Source organism: Pimephales promelas, chromosome 10, assembly GCF_988280905.1.
Source record: "Pimephales promelas chromosome 10, fPimPro1.hap1.1, whole genome shotgun sequence".
NCBI classification, from domain to species: domain Eukaryota; kingdom Metazoa; phylum Chordata; class Actinopteri; order Cypriniformes; family Leuciscidae; genus Pimephales; species Pimephales promelas.
Window position 1 is genome coordinate 3,922,249 of NC_142778.1, and position 24,649 is coordinate 3,946,897.

General features: G+C 40.6%; 1 protein-coding gene across 7 annotated transcripts in view; it reads left to right on the forward strand.

Moving 5' to 3' along the window:
• Positions 1-24,117, forward strand: part of sptbn4b (spectrin, beta, non-erythrocytic 4b) — a 94,816-nt gene extending 70,699 nt beyond the window's left edge. For 2 of the 7 annotated variants that reach the window (XM_089135291.1, XM_039647539.2), the window contains exons 21-37: positions 453-677; positions 772-861; positions 2,883-3,161; positions 5,568-5,698; positions 5,946-6,150; positions 7,476-7,721; positions 8,707-8,841; positions 8,977-9,221; positions 11,631-11,817; positions 12,953-13,037; positions 13,121-13,317; positions 15,150-15,943; positions 17,969-18,026; positions 18,097-18,356; positions 19,219-19,389; positions 19,483-19,525; positions 21,184-24,117. In XM_089135291.1, coding sequence (XP_088991417.1) covers positions 453-677; positions 772-861; positions 2,883-3,161; positions 5,568-5,698; positions 5,946-6,150; positions 7,476-7,721; positions 8,707-8,841; positions 8,977-9,221; positions 11,631-11,817; positions 12,953-13,037; positions 13,121-13,317; positions 15,150-15,943; positions 17,969-18,026; positions 18,097-18,356; positions 19,219-19,389; positions 19,483-19,525; positions 21,184-21,417 — 3,585 coding nt within the window. In that variant the 3' untranslated portion in view covers positions 21,418-24,117. Of the gene's footprint in view, positions 1-452; positions 678-771; positions 862-2,882; positions 3,162-5,567; positions 5,699-5,945; positions 6,151-7,475; positions 7,722-8,706; positions 8,842-8,976; positions 9,222-11,630; positions 11,818-12,952; positions 13,038-13,120; positions 13,318-15,149; positions 15,944-17,968; positions 18,027-18,096; positions 19,042-19,218; positions 19,390-19,482; positions 19,526-21,183 lie in introns of those variants that run through there. The other 5 variants (XM_089135293.1, XM_039647541.2, XM_089135292.1 and 2 more) reach the window with 4 other exon arrangements.
• Positions 24,118-24,649: the final 532 nt, after the last annotated feature.

The window sequence follows — 24,649 nt, forward strand, 5'->3', positions numbered from 1 at the left end:
AATACTTAGATAAAAAAAGAATGTTATAAGGTACACAAAATAGAAATCTTTTGATACATTATGAATGTCTTTTATGTGACGTTTGATCAATTTAATACATAAACAAAACATAACATAACAAAACATAATGAACCCAAACCTTTCAATGGTAGTATATGAGCTGAAGATATCTTCAATATTATACCTTAATAAGCCAACACGTTTTCTTTTGAAGTTTGAAAGGTTTATGATGATGTCATAACTCACTTCCTGTCTCCTCTAGTCTTTCTGGTGTTCTCCCTCTCCTGTTTCCCACTATCTATATTGTCATAACTGTGCTGCTGAACTGTGTATTTCTTTGTCCCGCTCTCTTGGATGTCCACTATGTTCTCCTGACTCTCTCACCTGTTCTACACCTCCACCGTTGCCTTTTCATCATGTTCACTCCTCTTCCACCACTCTCTTGCTTTCAGACGATGGAGAGTCATATGGAGGAGTGGTATAAAGAGGTTGGAGAGCTGCAGGTCCATGCGGCTTCCATCCCTCAACAGGGGGAGGTGATGGAAAAGGTGTCCGAGAAACAAGTGGGTGTGGAAACTCGAATTGTTCGCCTGATTGAGCCTCTGAAAGAGAGACGTCGTATCCTGCTGGCCTCTAAAGAAGTGCACCAAGTTGGCCGTGACCTTGAGGATGAAATTGTGAGTTTAACAACCTCGTTGCAACCATTAGCTTAAATATATTTTGGTATTTTCAATGTGCCTCGCAACACATTGTGTACGTGTTTGTCCACAGTTGTGGATACAAGAGCATCTTCCAATGGCCACTTCTCAGGAACATGGGACAAGTTTACAAGCTGTACAGCAACTCATGAAGAAGAATCAAGTAAGACAACCTGAAAATCTTACTGAGAACAGCTGAGATGATGCTGGTTTGGGCTAGTCTGGTGCTGGTCGAGCTGGTTGACTTGAGGCTAGAAAACACTACATAACTTTTGGCCAGACTGTTGCCCCAATTTTCAGTCTGGACTCAACAATAGTTATCAAAAGTCAGGGCCAGTCTGCAGTTTTCACTGAAAATTATGGAAGCTTGTTTCCATAAATGCAACTTTTTATCTCACAATTGCGGGATGTAGCCCTCAAACCGTGATCCTAATTTTTATTTATTATAAATGTTATATCACTGTCTTTGATAATGTTTTGTCTATCCATTTATGGTGTTTTTTTTTTTTTTGGGGGGTATTTTTGAATTTTTTCACTTCAAAAAGTACCATATTTTCTGTGCAAATTATGCTTATTTTTATGTTTTATTTTTTTAACTACATTAAAATATCATTCCACTAAGTTCTTAGAGCTAAAACCTAAAGATGAAGTGACTTTGCTGTCACCTGGTGTCTTATTTTGGCTTATTTTAGACTGCTCTAAATTACAGTTTTTCCCATTCATTTCTATGGGTGCCAATTTTTGACCCAAATACAAGATTAAGGAGGTTTTTTTTCACCCACTTAACATTATAGAATTGAGTCAAAACAAATAGTATGTGTTCAGGAGGCAAACTTAGGAAAAGTAGCCAAGTCTTGTACAGCTCAGATCAAGGGAAGTATTTTTTTAAAAATAAATCAAAACTATTTTGCACACATTTGTCCAGAATATGGTTTTAGGGATAAAGTCGCAATTCTGAGAAATAAAGTCGCAATTGCGACTTTTTATCTCACAATTCTGACTTTTTTTCTCACAATTGCAAGTTTATATCTCTAAATTGGGACATCTTTTCTCATAATTGTGAGATATAAACTCGCAACTGTGAGTTATCTGGCCTATTCTAAGGGGAAAAAAGACTAACTTTTTCCCCCTCAGAATAGTTTATATCTCACAATTCTGACTTTACAAAACCCATTTTCGACTTCCTATCATGCATTTTTGACTTTGTAACACACAATTCTGACTTTACAACACGCAATTGTGACTTTATATCACGCAATTCTGACTTTATATCTCGCAATTCTGACTTTATATCTCGCAATTCTGACTTTATATCACGCAATTCTGACTTTATATCTCGCAATTCTGACTTTTTATCTCGCAATTCTGAATTTATATCAATCAATTCTGACTATATCACGCAATTCTGACTTTATATCAATCAATTCTGACTTTATATCACGCAATTCTGACTATATCAATCAATTCTGACTATATATCGCAATTCTGACTTTATATCAATCAATTCTGACTTTATATCAATCAATTCTGACTTTATATCAGGCAATTCTGACTTTCAATTCTGACTTTATATCAGGCAATTCTGACTTTATATCAGGCAATTCTGACTTTATATCAGGCAATTCTGAGAAATAAAGTCAGAATTGCAAGATGTAAACTCTGTCTGAAAGTCTGGTAGTGCGTTATCCTCTGTCGTTTAGTGTTATGATGCATAGTTTTTCTCTGAACCATTTACGAAGTCGGCAAGTGTATGTTTTCAAATCTGTTCCGATGTGTAGTATATTCCAGCCTTTAGTCAATCAGCATAATCTTTCTAGTGAAACAGGTTGACCAATGAAATCCTGTTGGTTAGGAAATCCATGAGGACATCTATTTCCCCATGAACTTTCCAGGTTTTCACTGATATGCAAAAAAAGGTTCCATATTTTAGGCAAAAAGCTGAAAAAAAGCGTATATTTGCGTATATTACATGTTCATACAACAAAATTTTTTGAGTGCCATGAAACTTATGTGAAAATAATCAAAAATGCTGGTGCATTTTTTTTTTTATGTTGATGAGGAAAGAGTTAAAACTCCAGTTAGGGACATCAACATCCCATGTTATTTTTTCCTCTGAGTACTCAACTGAAAAATCTAGAGATGTGTTTTATACTGAATCTGTTTCTCCTGGTCATCTCCTGTCAGAGTCTGCAGAAAGAGCTTCATGGTCACCGTGCGCGCGTGGAGGATGTCCTGGAGCGAGCAAGCGTGATCGCGTCCATCCGCAGTCCAGAGGCAGACAGCATCAGAGACGGCATGGAGCAGCTCCATCACCTGTGGGAGGTGCTGTGGGTCGAGACGGAGCGCCGGCAGCTCGTGCTGGATGCCATGTACCAGGCGCAGCAGTACTACTTTGATGTCGGAGAAGTGGAAGCCTGGCTCAGCGAGCAGGAACTGCACATGATGAACGAGGAGACGGGAAAGGTAGGAGAGGAGAGCAGAGAGGTCATGTGGGGGTGGGAAACTCCAGACAGCCATACAAGGATGATGTTTCTGTAACTCTTAAAGCAACAATAAGTAAGATTTTTTTCAGCCCGTTCTCATCCTAAGGCGTCATATACTGACGCTTTTGACATTTCGTCTACCTCCTACACACATGGCACCCTTTAGCGTCAATATGAGACGCAGATATATATGGGCCAGAAGGCGCCTCCTAGTGGTCTAACCCTAACCCTACCCCAGAACTAAACCTACCCATAACCAAACAAAGCTCTGTGCGTGTTATATTGACGCTAAAGGGTGCCATGTGCGTTGGATTTAGATGAAATTTCAAAAGCGTCACCATATGACACCCTAGGATGAGAATGCGTTTGTTTTTTTGTTTTTTACCTTAAAATAATGTTTCCAAAATCGTTTCAGTGGTTCATCAAGTTGTAACAGGGTGAAAGACACTTCTGGATTCACTTTGCGGTCCTATATCTGTTATAACCACGCTGTGTAAGATTGTCAGATCGGGTTGCGTTTCTGTAGTTCTAATGAGACATAAGAAAACTACAAATTTGACTTACTTTACGTCAAGCGTTACAATAGTAATTATTTTGTTTTTCTTTGTTTCTTATGTCGCAATACATCATAATTTCATGAAATCATGTGACCTACCTTGTCTTTGGACATTGTTGATTGCAAAGCCGGCGCCGGATGAACAGTGAGCGTGTGTGCGACAGTCGGCTGCGCTAGGCTAAATTATTTACGACAGCGGAAATGGACAATTCCACTTCCAACCTGTAGGGTGACCATAGAGGAAAAGTTACTTGGTGTTGCTTTAAAAAGATCAAATATTGTTCAAATTAAATCACATCAAATACATAAATAATGTTTCATTAATTTTTTTTCTTTACATTTATACATGTATTATATTAATACTAGGTTATATGTGTTATCATATATGGTATATACAGTATAAACATATTTCTTATAGAAATGTTACATTACATTTTACATGTATCAAATGCTTTTATCCAAAGCGACTTGAAAATAGCAATTCATCACAGAGCCAACGATATTCATGTTATATAGGACAATGTGCAATGTATATAAACTTGTGTGTGTGTGTGTTGAAAACAAAGTTAAAAGAAATAATTATAATAATTAATTAATATTGCATTTTAAATATACAGTATTCATAATATATAATGTCAGGTTTATTAACAAGAGAGTTTTTAAAAGTGTTGCAAAATAATGAATTATAATCATATATATATATACGTATATATATATATATATATATATATATATATATATATATAGGGCTGTCAGTTAAACGCGTCATTAATGGCGTTAACGCAAACCCATTTTAATGGAGTAAATTTTTGTATTGCGCGATTAATGGCCTATTTGGCCTTGCAAACTTTGTTGTTTTTCACATGCTTTTGCACAAAGGACGCGGCATGCGCAGCGCTTATTTCAATGGCTTGCGCCACGTGAGGACGTTTTGTTGCTTCGACGACTAAAGCGCAAGAAAAACAAAACGGAAACAAAACAGGCACGCCGCACACACTTGTTGCGAGCCGGCCAAATAGTTGGTTAACGTTACGTTTTGAGTGGACGATGAGCGCGAGACGCCGACATGGATGCCAATAATATTATGAATGAAAACTTTACTTTACTAAAAAGTTGCCAAATTGTCTCATTGACAAGACCAAAGTGACCTGTGTGTTTTGTCGTTGTGAACTGAGCAATCCTCATCGCAGCACATCCAGTCTGAAACACCACTTGATGATGGCCAAGCACACACACACACAGCTGATGCGAATTCTCCGCCCCCTCGTCAATATCAGGACCTCGTCAGTATTTCTTTCACCCTTTTATTGATGGACAGTGTTACATTGAGAGATTATTTGCTCCAAGTGTGAATGTTAGTGTGAAATTGAACACAGTATATGCCAATGTTGTTTTCAATAAAAAGAGATGTTGACAAGAGCATTAAAATGAGAAAAAAAAGTAATGCGACAAAAAGAAATCAAGCGACATTTAGAATAGATAAAAATGTGCAATTAATTGGGATTAATCACAAGTTAACAATGACATTAATGCGATTAATCGTGATTTAAATATTTTAATCGTTTGATAAATATATATATAGTTGTTTGACCAGTGAAAATGTTGGCAGGATAAGTACACCAGTTTAACTACTCGTCCAAATGGGTGATTAGAAAGAAACGTCCTCATTGTTGAGACCCGTGTAGACACTAGACAGCAGTTTTTCAGGAAGCTTTAGTTTCTGGCAAGGACACCTGCAGTAGATTATAGTGTTCTGGTCTGCTGTGATGTTATAGATGATGACAGTGGAGCAGGATGAGTGTATCTGAGCTGTGTCCTCTCTTTGTTAAGGATGAAGCCAGCACTCTGCAGTTGCTGAAGAAACAGCTGGCGCTGGAGCAGACCATCGAGGACTACGCTGAGACCATCGGACTGCTGTCTCAGCAGTGTCGACAGCTCCTGGAGCTCGGACATCCGGACTGGTAAATGTTCAGCGATCGCCGTATAGTCAAAGAGCAGCACAGATCTCTTTACTGCCATTGTAAAGAAAACTGTGACAGACCAACTCAAACATACAAACACACAACACTCTTTTCACTTTTAAGTAATGTCATTACCATCAAACATTTCTATTCCAGTGATAAAAGCTTTCGAGAGTAACAGATTTCACTGATTTTTTTTTTTCCTTTGAATGAAATCCAAGTATGTGTGTGTGTGCTTGTGCCACAGTGAGCAGATCAGTAAGCGTCAGTCTCAGATCGACAGGCTGTACGTGTCTCTGAAGGACCTGGTGGAGGAGAGGAAGTCTCGTCTGGAGCAGCAGTACTGGCTCTTTCAGCTCAACAGGGAGGTGGATGAACTTGAGCAGTGGATAGCAGAGAGGGAGGTCATCGCCAGCTCCACTGAACTCGGACAGGACTTTGAGCACGTCACGGTCAGTTTTAAGGCCTGTTCACACCGAGACGAATTTCGCGTGTGTTATTCGCCAACGTTTAACGCATTGTGACTAAACAAATGGTGCCAATGTGAGTGTGCACACCGACGCGTAAAAGCGTCTTTTTAAAAAAAACGCCTCGGGTTTGTTTTTTCAGTTTGATGCGATACGTCAAAAACTATCCAACCAATTCGATTGGTGCTTTTGCTCACGTGTTTGGAGCTTCTGAAGTTACAGTAAAACACAACTTGGGGGCGCTCAAACACAAAACGGTTTTGCTGAGCACACATATGTAACGGCGAAGAAGATATACGCCAAGTAGCGTCGCCGTCTACACAGCCAGGAAAAAATAAGACGAGGAAGACGCGAGGCAAGATGAATGTAGAGCTGCTGTTCTCGTTGGTGCAAGAACATAAAGAACTATATGACAAACGCGACAGCGACTACAAACATCTTGAGAAAAGTGGAATTGCAGAGCAAATTGGCGCCATCTAATGTCAGGGAATGAATTTGCATGTTCACTCTGCTCATCGTTAGCGAAAATCGCTTGGGTGTGAACACAAAAAAACGCGTTGAAAAACGTTGACGAATAACGCAGGCCTTTACACTGTTTGTATTTATCAGATCAACTGTAGCTCTTCTGTTTCTGAAAGTCCCCATGAAATTAAAATTGTACTTTTCTTTGGCTATGTTAGCCTTACTGTTATCTACGTATAAGCTAGTGTGCTCCAAAACAATGACAAAATTAACATTTAGAAGATATAAGCATTCAAAACTTGGTCTCTCACTTCCGGCAATAAGGATCAAAGATTCTGATGACATCACTCTGCACTTCAGATTTTCTGTCCAATCAAATGCTCTCTAGAATCTGAAGCATCCCGCCTCCTTTATTTTAAACAGAAGCTAAAGCTGTGGCTAAAATTGACTATTTTCTACACGGTGAATGGCACATAGTGCACTATATAGGGGATAGGGGACGATTCAGACGGTGTAAATATGCTTTCTATTGGGGCGAATGAAGTCTGATTTCACGTTAGTGTCACGCGATCCTTCTCACTGCTGTCTTCTCCGGTCCAGAGATAAGATAGCAGAGAGCTGATCACATGCACGACCATAAAACGTATTGGACTTCTACGCACAATGCTATATTTTAAAGTGATATGTAGGAGATTATCACTTCAGTAATCAGCTGTTCGATATATCCCGCCGTGTCTTCTGTTTCTGTGGAAATTACGTCGACACATTGAATAATGCTGTGCGTTTGGCACTTCAGTGGAACTTTAACACTTCTGTCCTGTCATGATGACACTTCTCCTGATCCTCAGATTCTGCAGGAGAAATTTACAGAGTTTGCAGCGGAGACAGGGAGCCTGGGGCACGAGAGGGTCACAGCTGTAAACCAGATGGTTGATGAGCTCATAGATTACGGCCACGCGGATGCAGCCACCATCGCTGAATGGAAGGATGGGGTGAACGAGGCCTGGGCAGATCTGCTGGAGCTGATGGAGACGCGGGGACAGATGCTCGCTGCTTCACACCAGTTACACAAGTTCTTCTCTGACTCTCGGGAGGTATGTAGAAATAGGAAATGCAGACCATCTGATTAATTAAAGCATCTGAAATGAGTGATGTTTGCAAAGGACATCATAATATATATGACGATATATTATAAAGACAGTTCACTTCCTGTATACAGACAGGAGCCATCTTTGGAAAACTGTCACGACAAGTCAAACCACGAACGAAGTACTGAGTGAGCTGAACTGTATGAAGTTCAGCGAACTTCTGAACTGTATGAACGGCGTTCGGGGATCGACTTATCGAGACTATTTTCTAAGATGGCTCCTGTCTGTATATACGAAGTGAACTATCTTTATAAAGTATCTTCTTATTAAACTTTCTGTACACTTACAAAGTTCTCAATGCTTCGTTTTGCATGTATGTATGGACCCTCATTATGTTACTGTGTTAGTGTGGGGCTATTTTGAGCCTTGTTAGTGGTATAAACTAGCGATTTCTTTTTACTTAGTAAATGCCCCCATATGCTAGCGTTATACACTTAACAGTTTTTAGAGATAAAACTCTTTACATTCGATTATCATGAAAACAAATCTCAGAGAACGGTCGACTAGGTACCAATGTTTTATTAGACCAAAGGTTCATTTTGCGCCTGAGTTCTCCTTTAAGTTTGAGAATGCAGTCGTGTGACCCAACCATTTTAATGACAGCATCTTTTTATGAGGTAACCCAAAATTTGCATAGTAGTAGACGGATGGAAACATAGTGTGGTGCCAAGTTTTGCAGGAGCAAGCATGTGGTTGAATAACAGTCCTAGTTCTCCTTGATGTCCTGGGATGTTGTGTGTATAGTGTTTAATTTATTATAGTGATATTTGAGGGATAATGCTGAGGTTTGTTTGTCCTTCCACTGCAGGTGTTAGGGAGACCAAGCTCTGTTTGTGTGTGTTAGTGTGTTTTCTGTGTGTACACTATAAATAAGAGCAGGTATATGTGCTGCATGTGTGGAATAACACGAGTGTGTGTGTGTGTGTTTCAGGTGTTCGCACAGATTGAGGATAAGCAGCGGAGGTTACCTGAGGTTCGCGCATGTCAAGGAGGCACTTCCAATACCAGCACTCTACAGAGACTCATGCAGACTTTTGAACATGATATTCAGCTACTGGTTGCACAGGTGAACTAATGAAACACACCCTAATAATCCAAGGAAAACAAATTAAAGAGTTATAAGTAAAGTTTGTGGATAGATCTCCACAATTAGTTTAATAGAGTGGCAACATTTTTATTAAAAACAGGTTGTTTTCCTCAGGTAAGACAGTTACAGGAGAGTGCAGCCCAGCTCCGAACAGTTTACGCCGGCGAGAAAGCAGAAGCCATCGCCATGCAGGAACACGAAGTGATGCAGGCATGGAAAGAGCTGCTCATATCCTGTGAGGACTGCCGAATGCAGATCACCACAGCAACAGACAAGTTGCGTTTCTTTGGGATGGTGCGCGATCAGCTGATGTGGATGGAGAGCATCATCTGTCAGATAGGAACTGGGGAGAAACCAAGGTAAGACACATGCTGGGACACCTGCTCTCTGCTTATAGGAAATCATTAAGGTGCTTTAACGTTATAATGCATGAAGGTTTGCGTCAGGTCAGCTGGAGAGCAGCCTCTGTGGCCGCTGGAGGGTACTATAGGTTTCATACCACGAGCACAAATAAGTGATAAGTTGGTAAGTGCATGAACCACAAGAGTATTTACACATATTAAGTGTAATAGTATCTATCAAGAGTTCTGTAAAGGATTTCTGATAGATCTGTTACAAAATTTAGTGAGCTGCTTTGCTGTCTGCTGCCTTACTAGGGTTGCAAAATTTCAAAAAAAACTTTCCATGGGAATTTACAGGAACCAATGGGAATAAAATGGAAATTTGCAAAATTGCCTATAACAGGGAAATGAAATGTAGTTGATATCTTGCAGCATTATCGTGGTTAAAGCAACCAGATTTAATGCAATTTTGAGGCCACACCCCCTGCATGCACTGTGCATTCCTCCATCACATGCACAGATAATTTCTAGAATCCTGCACACCACAGCAGGACTGAAGCCACACAACTGCATTTGAGCCCAAGGACTACATCCAGTCATGTAAGTTTTGATGATATTACTAGGGTCAACATATCTGACCTCGAACCATAGTTTGATTTAGCGTACTGATTGTTCATCTATTCATCTAGCCTATTTCTATTCGTTTGTCCAGCATCAACTGTCACATATTTTTACCATTCCAAAATATTTTAATAGTTTAGTTGACTATTTATATGTCTGTGCATGGCATTGCATTAGTGTTTTTTTTTTCTAATCTTATTCTACAGAACAATGCCACGTGTGCCATCTGATGTGTGGATACATTTCAGCTCTGCCAGTGTAGAAGGAAAGACTGTGGACATTTGCAAACATGCTTATTTTATTCAACATTCATGCATTTCTGTTGTTCAGTGAAATAATCGATTAAAGTTCTACTCACAAATAAATCAGTCATTTGTGTTAGTTTGCATGCATGTCTGCTTATGACAAACAAATAAAATGTTTTATTTATGTTAAAGGAGTAGTTCACTTTAGAAAAACTTTTGCTGATAATTTACTCATCCCCGTGTCATCCAAGATGTCCATGTCTTTCTTTCTTCAGTCGAAAAGAAATTAAGGTTTTTAATGAAAACATTCCAGCATTTTTCTCCATATAATGGACTTCAATGGGAACCAAACGGTTCAAGGTCCAAATGAGAGTTCAGTCCAGCTTCAAAGAGCTTTAAACGACACCAGACGATGACGATGATCTTATCAAGCGAAACGATCAGTCATTTAAAAAATAAATAAAAAAGTTTACGTTTTTTAAGCACAAATGCTCGCCTTGCTCTGTTGTGTGATGAGCGTTCGTGACTCTCCTGTTCGAACTCGTTCATCAAAACTACCAATCTTTTTTCGAGTCATGACTCGAAGGGTCCTAGATAAGACCCTTATTCATCGTCGTTTAAAGCCCTTTGGTGTAGTTTAAAGCCATTTGACTCTCATTTGAACCTTGAAGCGTTTGGTTCCCATTGAAGTCCATTATATGGAGAAAATCCTGGAATGTTTTCATCAAAAACCTTAATTTCTTTTCGACTGAAGAAAGAAAGACGTGGACATCTTGGATGACATGGGAGTGAGTAAATAATCAGCTAAAGTTTTTTTTAAAGTGAACTACTCCTTTAAGTAAAATGTATGTATAAGATACAGTTATATTTATTATAGAAATAGTATAAATTACCCTTAAATTTCCAATTAATTCCCGTAAGTTTCCAACTTAACTTCCCATGGAAAGCTTCTGGAAATTTTCTTACTGCCTACATAGGCAACTACCTTCTTAGGCGACAACCTTACCAAAAAGAATTTGAAATGCTTTTCAAGTGGCTCTTTTCATGCAAAATGCACGAAGCACTTAAATTATAAATTTATTTCAATAGAGTCTGACGTTGCAACTTGCTAAGCTAAACACATGATGCACAATAGTTAGTCAACTTTTTATTGATACTTTTCAGTATTTAATGAATAATATTTATATTTAATAACATTTTTCTTGACTCATCCACCATTACAACCACTGAGTTTGTTGTAATGCTTTCTAGGTTGGCCTTCTCTGCAAAGGGCGCATGCGTTGTTGCTTTAGAAGGTGTTTTGCCAAAAGACTTTATCTTAGAAGTCAGCATAATGTTTCTTCCTACTAAAACAGCTTTTGCTGTTAAATGCTGTCTTGGTAGACAGCTCACTAGGTTTTGGAACACAGCTATTGTGCTTATAAAGTCTTAATAAAGAGCCTATAATACTGGAATACTTCAGGAGCCGTCATGGACTCTTTTCATCGTGTCAAAATGGCCTTCTGTTGCTGTTTCTTTCATGTATTCTGGCCGGAGTAACTCTCTCTCCTCTCACTGTCAGCTCTTTCCTCAGAGCTTTAATGGGATATGGGCTCTCTGGTGCTTGCAGGGATGTGTCATCCGTGGAGGTCCTGATGAACTATCACCAGAGCCTCAAGAGTGAGGTGGAGGCCCGCAACAAGAGTGTCCTACAGTGTATCGAGATGGGGAAGACTTTACTGGCCGCCCGTAACCCTGCATCAGAAGAGGTGACGCACAAAACTATTGTGATGCTTAAATCACTCCAAGGCCCAAATCATACTCTATGCATGTTCAGTTTCACGCATTGTTGCAATCTAAAATGTGTCAGACCACAATTACACTGCAGGTCTTGATGCCCAAATCCGATTTTCTGACTATATCCGATTTTTTTTGACGACCTGCTTACATCATCTTTTAAAAAAGACCTATATCCGATTTTTTGTATTCACACTATACACTGCTGAAACTATATGCAGACGTTCTGATGGTTCTTAACCAGGAAATTAAGCAAAACAGCACGAAATTCAATGGATGCCGATGCGAATAAAATTATCCAGTGTTTTCTTTCCACAATATTTCAATAAGTCATCAAAAAATTGGTCTCGTACAGCGGAGAAAAAAAAAAGAGGAGAGCCTCTGGCCATGAGCACTTAAAACGATGCCTCATATTTCGTGAAATGTCTTCAAAAACAAATTTATTTCTGTAACAATCGTGCATTTTTGCCTGCACTCTTCACCCAAACACTCAAAAGACATGAAACCTCCGCATTGCTCCACTGTGTGTATCCTTTCTTCCATCGCGCGGCTCGCGCCTATATTCGCGCAGTTTTTAATGACGCATGACTCGCATTTACTGAGGAATATCCGATTTGTCTGCTTATATGGCACACGCAACTGCACGTATCTGATTCATATCCGATTTATTACCACATATGAATGAGGCCTGTATCCGATCTGAGAAAATCGGAATCCATGCGTTTTTTTTTCCTGCTTACACGTTCACCCGTCATATCTGATCTGTGCCACATGAGAGGAAAAAATCGGATTTGGGTCACTTGAACCATGCAGTGTAAACGAGGCCTTATTCTTCTATAGTCTGTTCTCTTTTAAATATTTAAAGTTCAGATGTTTAGTAGCTTCCTGATCCTGAATGAGAGTTTATTCCCCCTCGAGTATCGCAGTTTGTTACTACCACAGCGATTTAAAAAAAAAAAAGCATGTCGAGTAAGTAGTACATTGGCCAACTATTTGTTTGTGTACTTGTGTAAAGGATGTTTCTGGCCTAAGAGGTGATAAATTATCAAATAATCTGTAAAGCTGTCTTCTGTCAGTACCTGATGATGAATTTGTTGAATGTTTCAGATTAAAGAAAAGCTGGAGAAGGTTTTGGCCAAGCAGCACGAACTGACTGAGAAATGGGACAAACACTGGGAAGAGTTGCAGCAAAGTTAGTTAAATGCTGAACAAACATTATGCATAAATGATATAATCAGTGTCATGGTCTTCCCAACGTCTCATTCTCATTCTCAGTGTTGGAGGTGCATCAGTTTGCTCAGGAAGCTGTGGTAGCAGAGGCCTGGCTCACTGCTCAGGAACCCTTGCTAAGCAGTAATGAACTCGGCGGGAGTGTGGATGAGGTTGAGCAGCTGATTCGCAGACACGAAGCCTTCCGCAAAGCTGCTGCCACATGGGAAGAGCGCTTCAGCTCTTTACGCCGTCTTACCACGGTAACAGCCAATTAGCCCAAGGGGCAGGGGTGTCCAATTCTGCTCCTGGAGGGCCACTGTGCTGCTGAGTTTACTTACAATCTGGCCAAACACACTTGCCTAGAAGTTTTGAATAATCCTGAAGACCTTGATTACCTGGGTCAAGTGTTTTTGATTAGGATTGGAGCTGAACTCCAAGGGTGCTTCTCAATACTTAAATTGATGCTTCCTCATTTCCTCGCTCCTCCGTCCTGCAGCCTGTGACATCTTGAAGGACATCTCAATTTTCTAATTGCACCGCGAGGAACGAGGAGTGAGGAAGCTTCCAGAAGAGCTATGAGCGAGGATGCACAGGTGTATCCAATGCAGAAGTCTTTCTTGTCGAGAAACCTGACATAACTTTGAATTGTCTACTCTAATTCTTTACATCTGAAACAATAATTTTAATTTATGCTTTTCTTTTGCAGTTAAAATAAACCATGCATCTCATATAATTCAACAGGGCATCTTGCTTTATTATTATTTATTATGAATTTTTTCTGATGACGTTGTGAAGTGATGCTTGTGACCAAGAATATTCCAATGTACAAATAAGATTTCCTTGCATTCCTCTGCCCTCATTTTCTTTCCTTGCATCCTGCGGTGGGTGGAGCGGAGACACGAGGAAAGGAAACGAGGATGCACAAATAAGAAATGAGAAGCACCCCAAGAATAATGGTCATGCAGGGGCAGGATTGGATGGACACCCCTGGTCATAATTACAAAATAGGCCCACAGGGCTTTGTTAAAAAAATATACCAATATTAAGCAGCAATTGTATCTAACTACCTTTGACTGATGTGGCGACTGCCATTTGTTTTTTAACATGATATTCTGATGGTCAGGCGAGAGAAAAATGTTTAAATAATTTCACGTTTCTATATCGCATCAATAGTTGAAAAGCATCTGTAGTCTACCTAATAAATAGAAGAGAAAGTGTACATTTACATTTATTGATTTAGCAGACGCTTTTATCCAAAGCGACTTACAAATGAGAACAATAGAAGCAGCTCACAGTAGGACAACATTAATCTAACACTCTTAATTTTTTTATAAATAAATAGGTATATATATATGGATATATATATATATATATATATATATATATTTAAAGGGATAGTTCACCCAAAAATGAAAAGTCTGTCAGTATTTACTCACATGTTGTTTCAACCCTGTAAGACCTTCGTTCATCTTCGGAACACGAATTAAGATATTTTTGATGAAATCTGAGAGCTGGATCACTCCTGCATACTAGTCCATAGGCTTTTTGAGGGATTGAAACTTGCTGTCCTCAAAGTTATTAAAGACATCGTTAAAATAGTCCGAGTGACGACAGTGGCTCAATCTTCAGTTTATCAAATGACGAGAACACTTTTTGTGCGCAAAAAACAACAAAAATAACGACTTTATATCAACTATTCATTTTCATTTACAAAATATTTTCGTTCTTATGGAAGGTCTTACGGGGTTGGAAAGACATTATCAAATGACGAGAACACTTTTTGTGCGCAAAAAACAACAAAAATAACGACTTTATTTCAACTATTCATTTTCATTTACAAAATATTTTAGTTCTTATGGAAGGTCTTACGGGGTTGGAAAGACATGAGGGTGAGTAAATACTGACAGAATTTTCATTTTTGGGTGAACTAACCCTTTAATATAATAATATAATATAATACCTACTGACACTCAAAAAAGTTAGTTTAGATTAGTTTTGTGTATAGCGTAATGTCTTTTTCTTAAATTATTTTACAGGGAGGAATTGTGGGTGGATAAAATATAATAAAAAATTCTCTCATTTAATGGTTTAGGTAGAGAAGATAAAAGCAGAGCAAAGTCAGCTTCCTCCAACTCCTTTGTTGGGACGTAAAGTTTTCTTGGACCCTCAGGACTCATCTCCTGCTCGCAGTAGCCCTTCCTCCATCATAAGACAGACCATTTATGAGCAGGGTGACGCCCGGTTGGAGCGAATCACCCCTCAGCCCTCTCCCTCTTCTGTGGCTCGCAGGCTCGGTTCTACTGTGGCCAACTACACTCCCATCATGAACGGAGCTGCTACGTTTCGCCTTCAGGAAGCCAGGAATGCTGGGATTGTTGGCGTGGCAGCAGGACTGGGCACTGCTATGGAGCATAAGGTCACCCAATTGCGAGCTGAATTCAAGGCTCAAACTCCACAGCAGAAGATCGAGCACATCCATGAGGTGGTCCACCCCCTACTGGAGAGAGAGAGGGAGCGGCATCACGAGAACGTGATGGCGGAGGTGGTGCTTCAGGAGCCGGGCGGAGGACGGGAGCGGCTGAACAGCGTGGTGGGAGGGAGCGGGAGCAGTCGCTCAGAGCTGGTGGTGGAGCAGCATCCCCCACCGAGGGAGTCGCGCTTGGAGAGACAACTGTCTACCGAGCAGCTGATTCAAGCACGGAGGGACGAGCTGCCTCAGGAGGTGTGGAGGGAACGAGCTGAGAGGGCAGAGAGGAGGCTGGAGAGACAGACATCTAGTGAACAGGAGGGTCATGAGGTGCGGCGTAGGGAGCGACATCGACTGGAAAGACAGGAGAGCAGTGAGCGCGAGGCCAAGGAGCAGTCGGACAAACGCTCGGGTGGCGGGTGAGTGACTGCGTTTGTGACCCCAAACAAACTTCCCCTTTTCAGCGTCACCTTAAATTGATTTATTGGTTTGTGCTATTTAAGGCTTGTTCACACCGGAACGAATTTCGCGCGTGTTATTCGCTGACGTTTAACGCCTCGTGACTAAACAAAGGCCGCCAATGTGAGTGTGCACACCGACACGTAAAAGCGTAATTTAAAATAAACCGCCTCGGGTTCGTTTTTTTGTTTGGCGTGCTGCGTCAACCACTATCCGACCAATGAGACTGGTGCTTTTGCTCACGTGTTTGGAGCTTCTGAAGTTACAGTAAAACACAACTAGGGGGCGCTCAAACACAAAACGGTCTTGCCGAGCACACACGTAACGGCGAAGAAGAAATACGCCAAGTAGCGTCGCCGTCTACACTGCCAGGAAGAAATAAGACGAGGAAGATGCAAGGCAAGATGAATTTAGAGCTGCTGTTCTCGTTGGTGCAAGAACATAAAGAACTATATGACAAACGCGACAGCGACTACAAACATCTTGATAAAAGAAAACTGATATGGAGTGGAATTGCAGAGCAAATTGGCGCCATCTAATGTCAGGGAATGAATTTACATGTTGACTCGGCTCATCGTCAGCGAAAATCGCTTGGGTGTGAACACAAAAAAACGTGTTGAAAAACACTGACGAATAACGCGCAAAGTTTCTAAAAAACTTAGGCCAATTGTAATTTGATTCCACAACATGAAATGTAATAAAACGAGAAAACAAGCAATACATTAAAGAAAACTTTTATAATGACAGCATTTTAATAGCCGCTTTGGTCACATTTGGTCGGGGAAAAATAATAATGAACTATTATTATTATTAGCGAGCGTTCGTAAATATTTCAAATAAAAGTCGCGCTCATTCTCAAATGTTTATCACTGGATCATTATGGAAAATCGTGAAGTTGTTGTGTTCGGTGCTGCTTTACTGTATTTGCGGAGAAGACGTCGGACTCGGAGATTTTCAGCTTCTCCTCCATTTTCTCGGAACTAATGTTTAGGTAGGAACGAAAGTTCACATCGTGTGTTCCTCCGGAATCAGCCAGAGTGAAGGACGTCTTTATTCCGATTGGTTGCTGGCGTTTGCCGCTGCTTGCCGCTGAACCGGGTCACAGCTCATTACCATAAAGTTGAGCTTCTTTCAACTTTCAGATTGACGCTCAAAATGCTCAAAACACCCAAAACGCGAAGCCGAGGAATTTGACGCACGCTCCTTGCAGCTGAGAGAAGCCAGCTTCCATTGAAAATGAATGACTTCCGGCCGCTTTGGAAGCTCAAGTCGGCGGCAGTGTGAACGTACAGTAAGGCCCCGTCCACACTACTGCGTTTTTGTTTAAAAACTGAGAATTAAAACGAATACGATCTCCGTCCACACCAGCGTTTTATCTGCGTATTAGAATTGATCTCCATCCACATTAAAACGACTGAAAACGCGGATCATGTGACCATTCACCAACACTGGGCATGCGCGTGCCAGTGTAAACCGGAATCGGATTGACTATTCCTAGTAAAGTAACGTTAGCTATCTGAGGGGTGGCTGACGAATCAGGGAAGGACACGTCATGACTGATGACACCCAATCATAGAGCCGAGCGTGAGCCTCTGCGTCATCGATTCTAAAGTCCTCCGTTTTTTCCCGTCTTCACTAAAACGCCCTCCGGAGATTCAAAACGCAAAACGGAGCTGCAGCGTTTCTAAACTTCTCCGTTTAGGTCTTTGTTTTTTCCGTTTTAGTCTGGACGGGAGGTGCAAACGTAGCAAAAGGTCTGGACGGGGTAGTGAAGACTTGTTTAAAGAAGTATTATAATAGTTACATGTTGATGGTGAACTTCATCTTTAAGCAACCACATGCCACATCACCAAGTCAGTTCACAGCAATAGAGGTTCAAAGAGGTTAACTTTTCACTTAATAAATGCCTTCCCATATTGACTTTAAAGCTTTGAAGTAGTACTTTCTCTATTTATGCAAAATGGCATTTCCTTTTTTGTTGGCAGGGAGAAAAGGACGCTAGCTGAGATTGTGGAGCAGCTTCAGGAAAGAGAGGCCGCACAGGTGTGTAAACAATCTAATGTTTATCCTTTGTTTTAAACTACATTTTATACCACATGCACATATATTGCAGGCTCGAGGAGAGGTTCCACGTCTACCCAACGGTGTTCCTGAGAAGTCTTCTCGACCGGACAGGCCACGGGCTCGCGACAGACCCAAACCGAGAAGAAGGCCGCGACCCAAGGAGACGACAGCTGGCGAAACGCGACGCTCGAGGTCTGCGCCAGCCCAGAGCAGCCCAGCTGTACCCCTGCCACCCACCCACACGGCCCAGCACGAAGGGTTCCTCTTCCGCAAAATAGACATTGATGGCCAAAAGAAGAGTTCAAACAGGTGGGGTTCTGTGGTCTAAAAACGATGGGTACATGGCATGGAGTTGGCATGGAAACGGCTAAATCAAAAATGCCAATCAGTATGATTGGTTATTCAAAGCTATGCTAATGTTGTTATTAGCATTGTGTACTAATGCTAAGAGCATTAACATTTTGTTAACACAAGGCGGCTCTTATTTCCTTTCACCAAGTTTCAAGTCAAACTGGGTTATGCTTGAAAGTTTTACAAGGCTAAAGGGGTTCCTGAAGTTAAAAGAGAAGCAGCCGTCATTACTGATTATTACAAGTTTCATATCCAGCAATGGCAGAAAATAGCTAGCTGCTTGCCACTTGCATGGTAACACTAAAATCAGCCTGGTTGGTGGATGATGCTGTGTCAGAAGACCAACAGATGCTGGGTTTCTGAAGCCATGGCTAGCAAGGTATGAAGCCTTCGCCTTTCACAGCTTTATTCAGTCATTTTGTACAAGACACGGTCACAAAACAAACCATTGCATTGAGTTTAAGGAACTCGAAAGAATGGCTCTCTGTTCTTTTGTAGCATGTATGTGCGCACAGCCTGTGTCAACTGAAGCCATTTTTATGCTAGCACTTGCATTTACACTGCAGTATATCTCATTAACCCAAATCTCTCTTCTTTTTTGTGCTCTCTTTGCCAATGACTGTTCTTCTCCCTCTCTACAAAGGTAAGCTATGGTCTGCCTATCTATGTCTAAAGGTCTTGTAATGATCTCTGCAGTGGTTTGGTCTTGCTCAGTCATAAGGGCTGGTCATCCCAGACTCCGCAGGTGAGTAGCTAGTCGGCACATGGTATCGGATGGGCCCTGATGGCCAAATCTTCTGTTTTCTTTCCCACATTACAGCAGATCTTGGGTGAACCTGTACTGTGTGCTGAATAAAGGTGAGCTGGGCTTCTATAAGGACGCGAAGAACACCGTCACACCTTACAACAACGAGCCGCTTCTCAACCTGAGCCGTTGTGCCTGTGATATCAACAATGGTTACAAAAAGAAGAAGAATGTCTTCACGCTCAAGTACTTCTAGCTTTTTTATTAGCTTTTGCAAAAAAATCAGCTACGTGTGTAGTGTTCACTGTTCATAACTTTTATTTTGCTTAATAATTTCAGAACAAAGGATGGAAGTGAGTTTCTGTTCCATGCTAAAGATGAGGTGAGTTGCTTTATTTATATATATGGTTTCACATCTGTGTTTAAGTCATAACCAGGCCTACTGTAGACTTTTCTGCAAAGTAGACTTTTGAAGCATACAGTAGAAGCTGGTCTGTCGCTGTTTTAAGGTGGTTTACCAGCTTAAACCAGTTTGGCCAAGCCAGTTCAGCAGTCAATAGTCCAGTTGACCAACCATCTAGACCAGCTTGGAAAAGCTAATGCCTACGAGTAACCAGTTGGAATCCATGTGAAACCAGTTTCCACCCTAAAGGCCCAATAACTATAAAGATAACGATAAAGGTAACTATATATGCGTCCACACCAACGGCCGATAACGGTCTTTTTATTTTAAGCATGCGCGCACCCGTTTCAAAGTAGCGAAAATGGATGACCTGCTGCTGCTGCTTTACGTTACAAACTATCAAAAAAAAAACAGGCGCTTTTGGGTACACGATATCCTTAAAAGACGAGAGGAGTTGGGAGCGCATCTAAACAGTGAATCTAGCAAGTCTAGTGTAATATCTAACGGTGAATTTAGCTGACAAAGTCAATGATGGGATAAAAACATCGCCTTTATGTGTACAACGCCCTTTTCACTGTAACTTCAGCAATGTTGTCAACTAGCGCTGGATAGCCTACCTGAGGTAATTGTGTTGCACTATGCTAAACTGCATAATATCTCATCGTTAATACTTCTCACCGTTATTTATCAGGATACGACCGATTGCTTTCCATATATCCATCTTTTTTTTTACGTATCCTTGAAAAAGATGTTTGACTTGTCAAACAGTGTAGGATTTTTTTGTACCTCAACGATTAACTTCTCTGCAATGTCATCTGCCATTTTAAATGTGCGCAGACTTGCTTTAAATGTGGCATATGTATAACACGCCAATTCGTATTTCCATTTTTGCCGTGCTATCAACACGCATAATCGCTTTTCAGCGTGTTTATGAACGCCGTTGACTTAACGTTACATTACTGTATATATAAATATATGACCTACCCCAACCCTGTCCCTAAACCTACCCGTTACTGGGGTTAATAGCATTCCCCTACCATCCCCTACCATCCTAGGAAAAAAAATATCGGTCCCCAGATGTAGATCTACATTTTGCTTCGTTTCGCTCGGACATTTAACGGCGTGTACAGACACGCGGAATCACTTGGACATTAATGGCGTAGATATACACGCATACACGCGGATAGCTCAAAATGCGTATAGATAACATGCCACTTGACTTGAAAGTGGCGTGTATGTTTACGGAGAAGTCATGATGTCGTGTTGATGCGCGAGACCTTTTGGTTGTCAGTGTTTTATCGTTGGACAGCTGGAAAAAATCGTTCTGAAAGTGATCCCAACGATATCGTTCCTCATTATCTTTATCGTTATAGTTGTGGTGTGAACTCTGTTAATGTTTAATATGGAGAACGATTTTTAGAATTATATCTTTATAGTAATCGTGCTTGGTGTGAACGGGCCTTAAACAGCTTTCTTTTGAATTTCCCAGGAGGAATTAATTACAAGCTTATTCAAAGCAGCCATCATTAATCAAATTCACCAAAATATTTAATAAAGAAACATGCTTCTGCGTACAAGTCATTGTTGTTTTTGTGTGAAAACGTGTTCCGAGTCTTCAATCCCTCTTTGGTCTGCAGGACGATCTGAAAATCTGGATCACAAGTATAACCGCCAGTATAAGTGAGCATGAAGAGATTAACAAACAGGGCCAGACCAATCCAACTACCTCATCTACTGACGAGGGGACGCGCAGGGAGGGCAGCAGGGCAGGCGGTTCGGAAAGAGGCGAAAAGTCCGACCGAGCCGACGTGGGATCGGTGCGTTCAGACAAGGGTGAAAAGCCTGAGAAAAAGACAGGCAAGAAGAAATGAGACACCCAAAAACAGTGAGACAGGAGCCAGGACTTCGCAAATCCTGGAAAGTGCTCTGACGGAATCAGGAAACGAAGGCGTCACTGTGAACTCCCTTTATGTCTTGCTGTCCAGCTCAGGCCGCGCGGAGGTGCACGAGCTCACGTGTCAGTGAGCGCCCTCTAGTGGCCGCCGAGGACTGTGACAATTCAGGAGCTCCATATGGGCCAAAGAGCTGATAGCAAAGGCAAATGGAGGATAAAAGAGAAAGATGTTAAAGTAAAGTAGCTCATGAAGATTATTTTCTAATCCGTCTGTGAAAAAGATGACCCATATGTATGTGTACCCGTCTCTCTCTCTCTTTGTATATTGTACGTCCCGACATCAGTTCTATACAGTCTCACGCTGAAGAGAATGGAAATATGCCAAATTCTTTCTCAAAGTTGGTCTTTTTTCTGAAGAGCATGTTTTGTCTGTTTATTTGTAAGTTGTTTTGCTCTTTTATACTGTTAATGTGTTGATTTGTATTCATTGGCTCTTCCACACGATTTTGATTCTCGTCTTGCCACTTTGTAGACCACGTTTGAACGCCATATGACATATCAGAGCATGCCTACAAGGTTTAACTTTCAAATGAAGAACGCTATAAACGGATTGTTTCAAATAAAAAGAAGCAGCTCATCTGCTGTGTGTATTCTCAGATCTGATTTCTAGGGTTTGTTGGTTTCCTACACTATTTTTTCCCAATGTGCAGGAAAGTCTCTCAATCATTAATCTCATATTATGCAGTAAATGTTGAGAGTGAATTCATTTGCTCTTTTAATGACCAAATCAGTTGTGTATGCGTCTATGCATGTACGCATATCCGTCATCAAGCTATTGTGAACACGAGATCGGGTTTACGTCATTTTATTCATACTCGAAAAAGTCTTCCAAGCACAGAACTCCAGAAGCTCTTTTTTTGTCATGTGACCTTATTTCCATGCATTGCACTGAGGACTGAATGGATGCAGGCATTTGACTGTATGTTTGTAAGATAACCGAATGCCATGTAGATGTTATTATGTGATTGGCTGAAACCGGGTGAAATGCGTCTTTGAATCGTGTAGTTCTGCAGGTAATAGTATAGAAAGCCCATAGCTAGCAAAAATGCAAGGTATATTGCAAGAAAAGCGGTACATGCTTTAGAAAGCTCAGCAAATGATCATGACACAAATCTAATTTTGTTCTAGATCCATCCACACATGCACAAACTGCAGATGAAAATGAGTTGGCTACATAATGACGATTTTCCATGCAAACGTACAGGGTTGAAACTAAATGTCATAGTATGTTAAAACCAAACGTAATGGTTTCAGGTATCATATTTGTGCCTCACTGTCCTAAAGTCTGTCAGCTGTAGTCCTTTAAATGTAAAAACGGCTAAATCATGTTAGAAGCATTGGTCCTCTTTCTGTAAAGAGACATCTACCAATCATTAAGAGGGATTCATGTAAGTTTTGTTCAATCCACAATTTGTTTTCTCTCGGCAAGTTCATGTTTGTTCCTTTATCTGAACACAACACAGCATCATGCAAATGCTTTTGTAATGTCCCTGCTTTGAAATATACAATTGTCAGCTCTCTATACAATCTCAAAGTATTGTATACTGTATGTATATAGGCCTATCTAAAGAGTTTTCTGTGTATGGGTCTGAATTTCTCTTCCTTTGACGCCCTTGGTTTTGTCTCCAAGTCTAATTTTTGGTACAAAATAATAAAAAAAAATATCCTATTTTTATGCAATAGAATAACTTATACAGGCAGAGGGTATGCAGTTAAAGTATCCAACATGGTGGCGAATGGAAATAATGTATACACTTGCAAGTAGAAAATTTATGCAACTTTTCCTTTGCACTAAATGACTGCCCCATTGCACAGTGCTATTGTGAGCAGAGGATTGGTGCTTGAGGGTCTGGGACGAGCATTAATTCAGCCACTTATTGACAGAAATCTTCTGCTCTAATGCCCAACTTACACTTAATGCTTTACCCGCTGCTACTAGCACGAGTTGATGGACATGAATGTGCAAGTTGAGTGTGTAATTGGAAACGTTTATAAAATGTTATTAAATCCCAAATGGATCTGATCATTGAATCAACAGAAAGCACAACCCCAACAGCAAATATTGTCATCTTCCACTCCTGCTCTGGTCACTGTTGTGATGTCTGTATTCTTAAAGTGCTTTAATTACTTTTATATGTAAAGTATCACACATGTTATGTGGGTAATATTTGTATCTTCTTTAAATGTGTGGGTATGGCTGAAACCCCATGTCAGTCAGACCCTTAAGCACCACTGGTTTTAGCTCAGCAGCTCGATGACCTGTACAAATTGTAACTGCTTCTGTACTGAAAAAAAATAGTCTGTACTTTTTCTCCCGCTGTGATATAAGAACATTTTTTAATATCAGTTTTGAACATCAGTGGGGTTATTTATCAAACGTTCAAAGGAAAGAAATTGAAAGCAAACTGGGCAATTCAGGTTGCATGAATAACATTGTCCCTGTAATGGTTCTGCTGTGCATGATGAAACCACTGTCATTCTCACTCACAACCACTGTACAGGGGTGACACTAATACACATGGAAACAGTGAATGAATGAATGCTGTATAATTCAGATCCTGACTGACTCTGTACAGTTAATTCCTTGATAAATACAGCTTGTGATATGTCAAACGTCTCATTTTTCATTTGTTCCGTTATTGGCATTCCATGTCCTTGTAAAGACCTTGTTACAAGTTAGAGCTGCACGATTATGGAGAAAATGAGAATCATGTTTTTGTTTATTAAAGATCATAATTAGACGACTAACATACTAAATATAAATGTAAAATCTAAATTTAAATGTTGAATCTATATGTTTCGGGTGGAACTAAATATTTAGCTAATATGCAAATTGAAAATGCTGGTAACCGGAAGTTCCAAAATAAAAGCTCGAGGAGGTCAGTACGTTGCTGTGTCCGAAATCAACACTCAAAGCACTACTCCCTAACCCAGGTAGAGACCAGAGCACTAGATAGAGAGCTCACCAGCATAATAGAAACACCACTTTCGGACACTACTCGATCGTCTCTCGGCGCCGTTGATTACATCCACTGATCTGGATAGCTCATGACGTTCTAAACTGCCACTAGGCAGTGAAGCCACCGGAAGTGTTCGAGCGGCCATCTTACGATTCCCTACCAGCAGAGGGCTCCAATGGCCGTTAAACA